At 40.7% G+C, this 12,585-nt stretch overlaps 1 protein-coding gene across 2 annotated transcripts; it reads left to right on the forward strand.

The window, feature by feature from the left end:
* The first annotated feature begins 260 nt into the window (after positions 1 to 260).
* Positions 261 to 12,225, forward strand: LOC145451784 (WAP, Kazal, immunoglobulin, Kunitz and NTR domain-containing protein 1-like). 2 transcript variants are annotated; one of them, XM_080330018.1, is made up of 5 exons: positions 261 to 1,408; positions 8,448 to 9,012; positions 10,189 to 10,385; positions 10,446 to 10,571; positions 10,634 to 12,225. In XM_080330018.1, exons 1-5 carry the CDS (start codon positions 1,028 to 1,030, stop codon positions 11,228 to 11,230), a joined length of 1,866 nt encoding a protein of 621 aa, XP_080186144.1. In that variant the 5' UTR covers positions 261 to 1,027; the 3' UTR covers positions 11,231 to 12,225. The 2 variants fall into 2 exon arrangements, with proteins under 2 accessions (XP_080186144.1, XP_080186145.1); XM_080330019.1 differs by having other exon boundaries at positions 269 to 1,408; positions 10,189 to 10,376.
* The last annotated feature ends 360 nt before the right edge of the window (positions 12,226 to 12,585 follow it).

Raw genomic sequence — 12,585 nt, forward strand, 5'->3', positions numbered from 1 at the left:
GATATAGACAAATTACGACGGTGTACCAATTGTATATGATGCATTGAATCGCAAAGGCGAGAGAAATGAATGTAAAATGTGTAATGTAAAAAATTATGGTTACGTAATTTGTATCATGATTCGTATCAGAATTAAATATGTTTTACTATAAAATGTGAATTCGGGTATGTAATCACTTATTATTTGAGTTGGAGCCGCCTAAAATTGTTTCCCCGTGCCGATTCACTAAATACACTGTCCTTCGGTGATTGTGTGGCTAACAGTTTAATTAAAGACAAAATAGACTTTTGGACCCCAAGTTCAAAGTTATGAATAAGGTTAAGTCATCGCGATTGTGAAATCACATAAGCGTTATACAATATTCGCGTAAATCGCGTCGACGTTTGTGCCTATGCCGTCAGGGATGAATAAAAGTGTGTATATGAGGGGTTTTATGGTGATTGACTACTAAGGTTTTGTGCGCCAGGCCTGAGCGAGCTATAGCTGCACGTGGTGTTCGTCAGGGATATATAGAAAGCAGAACAATCAACTGACTAACTGCATTTTTCGTTCAAACTATTCACGTGCAAACATAATCCCTATTGTGTTTGATAAAGATTAATTAGGCTGTCCATCGGCTATATATATCCGAATCACCGTCTTTACGATCGTGATCATATCCGGTGCGGTAAATTGACATGCTGACCAAATCGGGCTCCCATTTCAGTTTTCCAAAAAAGACCCGTATTCGGCAAAAACATATCTCGTCTGTTATAATGAATATGGTATTCAGCGAGATGGCGTTTATGAATGAAATCACTGAACAATCAGGTACGATGAAATGTCGAAGAAGTAATTCAAGATGAAAAAGTCAGCAACGATATTACTCGTTCCCAACACAAACGCAACATAAGAGGTTTAAATTTGTGGTAATTCAGATTCTGTCAAAACGCATGGCGTAAGATATTGTCAATTGGAATGATAATTTAAGATTCCATCACAATGCCCATAGTTTAATTCATTGAAATTACATTGGATTATCAAAAGCATGGTCAGAGAAACTCAGTTAATCTTACAGAAAATAAAGGGATTGCCTCTTTTTAACAGTAAGCATTCGCTATTTAACAAATCGATATCGTTAATTCCATCTTATCGGACCGGCAACAACACAATAACAATGTACTCAGCAACGTGTACGTTCTGGATGATTCTCGGAACTCTTTCGTCGGCAGTATGTTATCACCAAGGATTCTTTACAAACTTCCATTCAAGTCACAGCACGGCGTTGTGCACTAAAAGATACATTAACTCACTTGCTGACTGTCCGGACGAACTAAAGTGCAAGGATGACACAAACTGCTCTTCAGACGATGTGTGCTGTCCAAACTCCTGCGGAACGGGCACCTGCATGCCCCCATACATTGTTGGAGTGAGTGACTGTATACCATTTGTTTCGCTTATTTTTTCTCCTGTTATATCAGATGTGACAATATCATTGCTACCATACTATAATCCGAAGCTATTTTGTAAATCTTTGATTCCCGTCTTTGAGTCCCGTCTTTTGTGTATCAACCTGGTGTAACCTATACGATGGGCGTCCGCGCACCAAAATGGAGGATATCATAGGAAATTATAGCTGTAGGGTTAAGACAAGTTTTGGTATGTTGGTGAAGCTTACTGTAAATATGGTAAGATGTGGAATGGCGTTGGCAAACGCAAGGAAGAGAATACTAGTGGTTGGAAAATAACCTTCCCGCTTTCTTGGCCTAATTACTTTACTAGCCGAATGAAGTACGAAACGTCTTTGATGCTCCTGAAGACAGGTACGTAATTTAGCTGATATTAACAACACACGGCTTAAGGACTATTACGCGTGGGATAATTCGTGCGCGCTTCAAGACCTTATAATTATACACATATTTAACATACAGTGTTGTGAAAATTATCATCGCGTGGGGGCTTGGATCATAGTTTGCAAACCCTCATGAATCATCATGCAAATCTCCGCGTTAAGGTCTGTAACCAAGTGGTCCACCATGTAGTGACTCAAAACAATCGATAAAAACTAATCAAATTTTATTCTATTCTTTTATTCGAAAACCAAACGCTTACATTTGAAGATGACGTAAACATGATGCACCCAGAAATTCGATAGGAAGTCATGTAAAGTGTGCCACATTGGTTAGTTCGTGGAGCCTTGGATCTCGTAATATCGGTACCGTAAGTAGGTCAAAAGGAATGGGAAACGTGTGTCATGCCTCACCCCGTTTTGATGTCTTACGAGGGGAGTATATTGAAGATAATATAGATGCCCTGCCCACCGTATTACAAATGTTCACAAACCACGCGACCAAGAAAATTGTGAAAATGGGCAATATATCGTAATATGTGTTTCACCATCTCTCGTCTCCATGTCCGAGACCCACATGTTCCGTGCCATTATTCATAACGTAGCAGTTTCAATGATATTTATTTTGGCGATTGGTGGTAATTTTCTAGCTTCTCGCCTTGTTAACAGTGCTTTTGCGTAGTCGATAGATACTTTTGTGGGTGATATTTCGAAAATGGTGTGTAGCAGAGTGCCTCGTAATATAATACCTGATCATTCCTACAATTTGACGCAATGGTACAATTGTAAAAATATTCCTGAACAGCAACAAAAGGAAATAGGTAATAAGTAAAACATTTACAGCTCTAATTAAGCGGATGTCGTTGTTCACGAAATCAAGAGGTATATCAAGTTCATATTAATTCGTCGTGGCGATTAAGCGGAAGCTGAATAGGCCATTTCGGCATGCTTTAGCTTTGGAGTTGGACAACGCCAGGTAAAAGCGAAAATTTTATGGGGGCAGGCTTTCGAATCATGAAGATTATTTTTATTATATCATATTTTTAATATATAGCTGACTCCATAGCGTACCTGAACGCATCGGTATTGGTATTGAAATTTTAAGGCTATGCCGGCACCATATACCGTTCTAAGTGAAATGTCAAATGATATACGAATACTTCTCAAATATATCTGTTGTCACAACCATGATCATTTAAAATCACAGCATCCTCATTGTCATCCGTAAGCGATGACTTGCAAAATCCTAGAGCAAACTTGGGTGTGCTGTAAATTGGCAGTTCACGGATCATGAAAATAATACCGGTCCCGTGTAAAACGACCATGTCGAAATACTATGAATTGCAAAACAGCTACAAACATACTGCTTTGATATGTGAAGTCTTACATGAAGATCGTACCTTTCAGGCTGCACCCCGAGTGAATTTCTTTGGTAAATGCAACATGTTATATGGCTACCACCAATAGGTCTATCGGAGATCTGCAAACACTATTATGACTAATTTTCTCGAAAAACAACCAAACGTGACCTGGTTGGACCACGCCTATAGTACACCCCTGCTGGAAATGGGTCTCGTTCGTATTTATATTTTGATGCCTCTTACATTAGGAATTTGTAATCTTGCGGCTTATATTATATTTGGGGGCACCGCAGAACGAGAATGGTCCAGGCTGTAAATCTGTGTATAGATTAATCCCAAATATCGTTTGCCTTCGAAGCCGTAAGTTCCGACTAATAACATGAATTGCAAACAAACTTTGAATCATTGGATGGATAACAAATGAAATTGCTGTTATTATTAGGATTGCGTCGTGCATAAAGGTCACCAAATACTAAGATAACATCGCTTTCGTTTTCTAGTCTGTAAACGGTTTATGCTCTAACAATATGGCGACTGGAAATATTTGCAAATTTTAAGTTTTTCTAGAAAAGCCTATCTCGTCTGACGGTTGGATTTGAATAATTGTATTTGATGGTTCAACAAAACAAAATGGGTTTGTACATGCACTTGTGTTTTTAAAGGCGATGAAAAGTGCCGAGAACGCCACCGTCATCTTACAACAGACACTGTCATGCAGCATATACAAATGGTTGATATTACTAATCCGGGAAGCAGTGTGAACCATTAGTTGCGTTTCCCTATATTATTTTTAATAATTCCCTCTCATAGAACATGTAAATCTAGTTGATGAAGGCACAGGAAACAATTTCTCATCTCGATATAGAATGTGACACGGTGTTGTTCTAGAATCGATCATTGCGAAAATATCTGCCACGCATTTTAGTTTTCAAAATGAGTTTTCAAGGTTATGAATATTTATCTACCGATGACGGTGACGTAACAGTCTTGCTCAAATAATATTTTATTTAGACTTGAGAGTCAAGTTCCAAATAATTCTAAACAGGCTTTATGGCATCGCGAAAGAGATGTTTGACAGCGCGTGATTCATGGTGGGCGTTAATTGAGACTTCGCGGAACTTTATATTTGTGTTTTGTTCGTAGACGTAGATTTTCAACGTACAACAACATCATGGTATTGCGGGCATAAGGTCAGTTGTTTGACCACCACGTTCGCTCTGAAACCTAGATTGATTGAGTGCCTATGTATACAACACTTGCGATAAGTCGATTGCTGCAAAGAATTTTGACGCCACATGCCGGAAAAGAATTTAACGTGTTTACCGCCCGTCAAAGCTGGTTTTATTTTTCATCAACAGGATGAGAGATAAGGGCAGATTGGTATTTGCCAGAACATGCAACCTTCTTCTATTTTTAACGGTCGATTATGTTGGCAGTGGAAATAATAAGGGTCTCACGAAGTAGAACCATATGGTATGCGCCAAATTCACAGATATTTCTTTTTCTTTTTTTTTCTCGATTGGGTACGTTTCAATATACCGTACCACGAAAATATGAGGTAAATTCTCGTTGATTTTACTAGGTCTAGTACGCGACTTCCAATACCAGATCTAGCTAAATTATTTCATCATCACTCCATTAGCGACTATACGTTTTGGCCGAATGACCGCAACGTGAACTGCAATAGACAATTGTGGATGACTGGACATTCATCAAGCTCTAATTCGATGGCATTATTGCTAGAAACAATTCCGTTCCAAACAACGATCATTAATCACTGACAACTTGTTCGCGACATCGGCATGTAGACGAGAGCGCACGTTTCTTCTGGGCTTTTCCGGTGGCGCGGCATGATGGTGGCTCAAACCTGTAATTACGGATAAATGAAATTTGGCCTAATGATCTAAAGAATTCCCCATACTTCGGGATTTTGTGATCTGGGTAATAACAAGATAGCCTGTCGACAGCGCGACATGTTTGTGTTCTAGATTTTTACAACAGTTGTCCTTACAAACAGGTCAACATCAGGGATTTCTAGAACTCACTGGTCAACAAAATATCATTATACCTCGTGGTTTCTTATCAAGAAAAGCAGTCACCCATCGAAGTTAGTAGGTGCTGTTGTTATTTGTGGTATTCATGGTGTTTGTCGACGACTATGGTCATTTAAACCAGGCCAATTTTCTTCATTTTTATTCCACAGCTGCCGACTTGTAGCAACGCCCACATCTAGGCTTTTCATAAGACACCGCTTACACGGATAAAGGAGCCTAGATAAACCTATGCGGACCCGAACCCGCAACTCATTGGTGTTGGAGCTGTGAATTATACCACTACGCTATCCCGCCACTCAAGTTAGTAGGTGTGAAATGGGTGTGTCATAAAACCGTACACACCATACAGCATCTGAATAACTGATTGGTTGAACATAACTTGAACACGGCTTTTAACAGCAAATTCATATTTATTGACTCGAAGAACTTTTCGCGTGCTTCTTATCAGGAGCAGACGCAATAATGAAAATTTATAAATAACATGAATGGAAATTCAACCATAGCAACAATGCAGCGTAGCAACAGTCAACTTAAAAAAAGTAGTAGCCTACGCGTACTACTCTACTATACTCTTGATAAGAGGCACGCGAAAAGTTCTTCGAGTCAATAAATATGAATTTGCTGTTAAAAGCAGTGGCCATATAGTTAAATGGCGTAACAGCTCAGATGGTGCAGTGGTTGCCATTGGAAGACAATGTTCTATAGTTCTATATAACCTTGAGATATCGTTGCAAAATTCATTCATTCATTCATTCCATACAAAATTCATCAATAATCCAAAATCTTCGTCGCGTAGCGAGCGTGGTTCTATAGCACTTTGGAGAGTGAGAGTCATTTGTATAGTAGACATGATTTAAAGCTTTCTGACCAGGATTAACTAAATATCCTTGTTTTCGAGAGCTACAAGTTAATAAATTCTTTACCGCAATGAATGTAGTTAGCAATACACAAAATAGAACGTAACTAAATCGGGGAGTGTACGTTACACTGGGCTCAAAACCGATAGGTATGAGCCCATACCTAACAGTTGTTATAAGAACCTTGATTTGATCCCGAAAATAGTGCAAACAATTATTAGATCGTTAATTAGTCGGATGGTCGAAATATTTCCAATAGTCAAGTCCAACCCCGAGAAAATCGACCTAACGTGGAACTCTACCCCGTCGTCTTTAGTGCAGGTCTTAAAATATGGAGGCGCCAAACCATGAAAATTTTCGAAAGGAAAACGGACAAAAATATCTTTGACCAGGACTACATCGACATGTAGCATTTTTACGGTATAGGCGATCATCATTATCAAAACATCCATTCCATTCCATTTATACACCACTCCGTGTTATAAATAGAGCCCGGCCGATTATCGGCTTGACGATAGTATTGACTCGATATCAGATCACACTTTATCGGTATCGGCCATTAGATGTGAAAAATATCGGCAATTTTTTGTGACGTCACAACATGGTGGTAGGAGTTAGAAAACTATAATCCTTGACCGCTAGACTGGTAATATTTCTGTATTTCATACAGCTTACACTTTCAAGGTGCCCAGATGCAGCCTTTCTGGTTTATTTCATATTCGAGTATGACAATGGCTGTAGAGCTGTTGGTGAAAATGCCTAGCAGCTCTGCAAATGCGTTTTTTGAGGTTGATTCCACCTTATTTGAATATCGGCTGAATATAGCGGTGTTATCGGTGAAAGTGGAAGATATCGGATTCATCGGTATCGGCCCAAAGACCCAATATCGGCCGGGCTCTAGTTATAACTGTTGAAACGACGAGAATTTCGCGGATTCCAACCATTCCAAATCTTATACGTCGACTACATCCAGCCGGTGTTGGGATGACTCGAGTCACCTTTTTCGTATGACTTGACTTGACTCGAGTCACTTTGCTAAAATGACTTGACTTGACTTGACTCGGCGCATCAAAAATGTGGATTGACTCGTGACTCGGAGCAAAATTCACGAGTCAATTTCAAGTCATCAAGTAATCGGTGTCGATAAAAATCCCTGTATCTTGCATATGGTCGGACTGTTCGCGAAATCCTGGTGTGACCCGTGAGAGTGACCAATCTTTCAGTGATCGTGCGCTTTACTGAAACTCCATCGTTCTCTCACACATAAATTGACCGCAAACGGAGTGATCGAAACTTACAGATTACGTGGTCGTAAACTAATACAGTAAAGTAATTTAATAGCAAAATCTATATTTCTATTCTCTGTTCTTTCCTTAACCAAACCTCTTGTTTTATTGAAATTGAATTCAAATATAGTTGATATAGTCCTCAACCATTAGCGTAGGCTTGAATTGTATCATATCAATTTGTAAATGGATAATGTATTGCATATTGTCAATTCGTTTCTCTATTCTGGCTGGTAACTATAAACTTGGGCTGTGCAATTACTTACGTAGTTTAGCAGTTCTACGTATATGTGAGCGATACAGCGCCTTATTGCGATTATATTTAACTTATATTCGCTCATTGGTTCAGAATCAATGACCACTCAATCTGTATTTTAGACAGCTAGCAAAATGCAATGACGTAATGATGCCTCATACTTCAAAAAGGCAACTTGACTTGAATTGTGACTTGACTCGTGACTTGACTTGACTCGACTCGACTTGACTCGAGTCACCTCCAAAAATCGAGTGACTTGACTTGACTCGAGTCACTTTCGAAAATCGACTGACTTGACTTGACTCGAGTCAAATTTTGCAATTACTCGAGATGACTCGTGACTCGGAGGTAGTGACTTGATCCCAACACTGTTTCCAGCGCTAGTCATCTCAAGGCTCATAGTAGATGTTTTTTCTCAAAGTATTTACACAATTATGACATAATTATACAAGTTTTGATTCTTTTTTATAACATTTGTATCAAACACTGTTTAAAACATTCCTGCTTGAATGCAACCATAATTTCAACTATGTAGACCTGCTGAGCTTATTGATTCCCTCATAAGAGACATTGAAGTGTATTCAAAAACTTCTTTTCACTTAACAAAATTAAGTATTTCACTAATAAAACTATTACTTGACGTAGCAATAAAATTAGTCAAAACTACCCAAGTGCTCCGGAAGAGAAGTGATATATGCATATATATGCGAGCTCGATAATGGGCGGTTGAATGGAACAAGTTTGAGAACCACTGGTACAAATAATACGAATTATGGAACAGTGGTATAACCGAAATATTTTCCAGGATTTACCGGACGATCAGCGCCGGTGTGAAAACGTTTCTTGCACTGGTCAAGGGAGACAATGCGTCGTTTACAATGAAAGAACTTGGTGCATTTGTGAACGGAGCTGCCAGGACGTGTCGACGAATGACGAACTTGTGTGCGATCAAAATGGCACAACATACCTATCTATGTGTCTCCTGAACAAGCGGGCTTGCGAAACAAGGCGTGAATTAATCCCAACAAGATGTCCGTACCTCGAAGGGAACGCCGTTGATAATGCAATCGATAGTGCAGAACCATACTTCACTACCATAGCACATGGACAAGCGGCCGTCGAGGGGAGTAACGTCCGATTGATCTGTAGGCCAAACGGGAACCCTATACCTATGATCCACTGGCAAACGCCAAAAGGAAGGTTGTTGGAAGTGGGACAAACCAGTCACATGGATGATGGCAGGATTTCCGTGGACGGTACCGGTACATTAATCATAACTGGGGTCACCCTGGGCGACGACGGGGAATACTTTTGTATAGCTACAAGTAGACTGGGGGAAGCAATAAGAAGATATCGACTACAAGTCCAAGGTGAACTTTTCTTAGTAGCAGCACCCATCCAGAGCGCGTTGTTTCGATGCCTAATGGTTGTCCGCAAATATTTGCTAACTAACTAATATACATATTCTAAGAATCAGCCCCATAAAGCACTGCCTGGTTCTTGTATTTGACTGACTCAGGTTTGTGCGCTTTTTCACTGTGTTATGTCTCACCCGCTTACTGATCACTCTAAAAAGTTAGACAATCTTTATGATTAAAGAAGTTCAGTCCGACTGCGAAACATCAGGGTATCCCAAAAAACCTACTATCGAACATTACATTGGCGAGACGTACGGTCTATGGATACGGCAATCAGTCACGCGTCAATTGCTGTACCAGCCGTTCTTATGATCATAAATTGACAAATTCCGCCGGGACGTACGTCTCGGTAGAACTGATTCTCCATGTATTCTACGTTTATGAGTTGATGCTAGATCAGGGGTTCTCAAACGGTGAGCCATGGCCAGCTGGTGAGCCACAAGAGCATTTTGAGGTGGGCCACAAAGCTATGTGGAAAATTTCTAAGTCGATTACCACGCATCGAACAGGATTATGGCTCTAAGATAAGAGGTGGGCCTCAGCACATTTTCAAACAGAAAAATGGGCCACGGCCAAGAAAGGGCTTAGAACCCCTGTGTTAGATGCTACCTTAGTGTCCTATATTCGACAGCCCGACAATGGTGTGGACACAAGCAAATCCCACGGCTCACTGCGATTGGGTTACGTCATTTTTTCCAGCAGCGCAAACCGCAAGCGTATTGGCTATTGGTGAGCAATCGATTGAGCATTCACACTCTCATTTTACTGCGCACTTGCTACTGAGCTGTGCCATATTATTCCAGACGACACATTTACGTCACAATGTAATTCTCCGTTACAATGCGAAATTCAAGGCTGATTTTGGTGGGGACCACGAGCAGAATAAAATTTATATTTTCGCAGTCAGTACCGCGGTAGCATTCAATTGATATCAATTTTATCGATTTTGGTGCTCGGCAAGCCAGTCTATATAATGCCGTAAATTGCCTTGGTCAAATGGAAAGAAAGACGTAACCCAATCGCATTGAGCCGTGAGATTTGCTTGTATCCACACAATTGTAGTACACTATGATTCTACACTGCATGCATAGAGAGACAGATTGCTTATCAGGATCACCCCTCCTACAGAATCCAGGAATACCGTTCGCCGCTCTTCTACAGTATTACAAGTTGATTGCAACAATTATCCTGCGAGGCAAGCACAGCGATGTCGCCGAAAACGTACGCTGCCGATTAAATGGATGTGGGTGTATGACAAGGGCTCGAACACTTGCAACACGTCCTTTTTCCGAGATTGCTACGCCGTCACAAATAAAGTTAGTCTAGTGCGTTAATGTATAGTCCATGCCGTGAATGTATATACATCAATGTTTATATTTCTGTAGTTTGCAACGAAGAGCAAATGCGAAAATGCTTGTGTCAAAGATGTATGCGCGTTACCGGCTGAGAGGGGGAGCTGCAATGATTTTCGCGTGCGGACAGCATACAATGCGGCTCTTGGACACTGCGTAGTACGATCTCGACAATATTCCAGGGTTATCTAATGAAATTAAACACATTCATTTTTATTCAGCCGTTTGTGTACGGAGGATGTGAAGGGAATCTCAACAACTTCAGAGACATGGCCCAGTGTAATCTTACATGCGGCAAAGGCCCGCACCGCGGCAGTGTTCCAACACCTCTGTGTAAAAATTGCAAACCCAACGAAGGAAGAGCAGTTTGCAGCGCTGACTTCGTGATAGTTGCGAACATCAAGCGACTGCCACGCAAAGCGAACGATGATGACAGATTCCCAATCATGCACGTTGAAATAACGGAAATATTAGCTGACTGGTCGATCAACTTAAACTTGAGTCGGAGAAATTTACTGAACCTGCAGGAAGCACGGATGGACATCAAGGTAGAGCTTGATCAAGAGTGCCCATGCCCCAAAATGTACGACCTTCGGAGCGGTGGCAACCGTGGCAAATTCTCGCGTAGGCGACTATCCGGAAGATCAAGTGACGTTTCAGCGATTATAGCGGGGAAAGAGGTGGATGGATTCCCGACTTTAACAGAGGACGGGCTCGCACAGAAAACAACATCCAGTGGCTACAAGCGAGTTAGCGAGTCCATAATACAGAGCGAATTCTTGTGCAACGCACTTGCGAGCATGAATCGGCAGGGTTGATATGAGAGGTGTTTTTCGTGTCCATGGATGACTGCACAATTACCCGGTTCGTGTAGTGCGGCTTGTTTCAATTCGCAATATGTGTGAGCGAAGATGACATTAACTTTATTTACTTTATTTATATGCATACGCGGTTGCCAAGGTCTTCAATGGATGGTTTGAGACTAACAAGTCGAAGATTCGAAATAGATTTCGAGGTCGCACTTATTGAATAAAATACAGAATGTGAAAAGTAATTATTACTCTATAGCACGGGTGTGCAACCTAGTTACCAGCGGGCCAGACATAAACAACTCGATGAAACCGTGGACCATACAGTAGACTTTTAATAGTTACGGGGTTCATCGGCTCATTAAGAGTAAACTGGATAGCCAGGATGGCGAGGATGGCGAGCCTTTACCAATCAAATGTGATGTCGCACTATACAGAACAACCGCGGATTGCTCGTGGTGAATTGCAAATCGCGTGAACCCTATTCGCGTTATGGAATAAATGATGTCACGATATGCATGCTTCAATGTTTTGCGGGCCCATTTCGTAGACTACTTGCGCTTAGCTCAAACACCACGGACTAGTATAAATTGGCAACCCATTTCACAGGCCACAAAATTGTCCCCTGCTGTCCGCAGGTTGCACATCTCTACGGTATAACAGCTGCTAAGGTGCTTTGGGAACTCATTCCAAGCAAGGTATCTGTCATTTACATTAGGTTTTGTTTTATCTAACATATGACGTCTCACAAGAGAGTTCTCTGGAAAACGATAACTGTACACTGTACAGCAGTATAGCCTGTTTTATATCTGTATCGTCTGAACAGATCATCTCAAGAAATTCCAGTGATTCTATGTGAATATCGCATAATTATAATTTAAAACTATAACTAGTATGCATAGTTGGTCGGTAACAAAGAGCTTCTAATTCTTCGTAGTACTCAATCGGGGTTTGTCTATTTTCAGCAATTATATTCAAGAAAATCTAATTTTCCGCTACTTCTACTTCTGCGTTTTGCTATATCCTGTGACTTACTTACTCATATTTCGCTATTTATAGTGTGTCAATTAGAAGTATTATGTTCCTCCAATGCGAGAAAGAGACGGAAAGGAAGTTCATCCGCACTGTTTTCACGGAGATTGTGTTTTTGGCGGGACATTCGGTCTCTCTCACGCGACCGCCCTCACGTTCCCATAAAAATTTAGGCCAACTGATAAGACCTTCATCGTCAAATATGCGTTACATATAATAATGAAGAGCGGGGCTAAGTGAAGATCAACATGTTTATCGATAGATCAGCCTTGATAGGTACTGACGGCAGGTGCTCTGCTTTACTCAATATACAGCTTGCTTGCATGAGAGGC

The sequence above is a fragment of the Botryllus schlosseri genome, chromosome 12 (assembly GCF_051294905.1).
Source record: "Botryllus schlosseri isolate E-star chromosome 12, Bs_hap1, whole genome shotgun sequence".
Lineage (NCBI taxonomy): Eukaryota > Metazoa > Chordata > Ascidiacea > Stolidobranchia > Styelidae > Botryllus > Botryllus schlosseri.

Bases quoted from the DNA above. Each gene is read 5' to 3' on its own strand.
- LOC145451784 (XM_080330018.1), top strand. From the start codon at position 1,028: ATGGTCAGAGAAACTCAGTTAATCTTACAGAAAATAAAGGGATTGCCT. The intron at 10,386-10,445 runs GTGCGTTAATGT...ATATTTCTGTAG, and splicing joins TCACAAATAAAGTTAGTCTA to TTTGCAACGAAGAGCAAATG. The intron at 10,572-10,633 runs GTACGATCTCGA...ATTTTTATTCAG, and splicing joins CGGCTCTTGGACACTGCGTA to CCGTTTGTGTACGGAGGATG.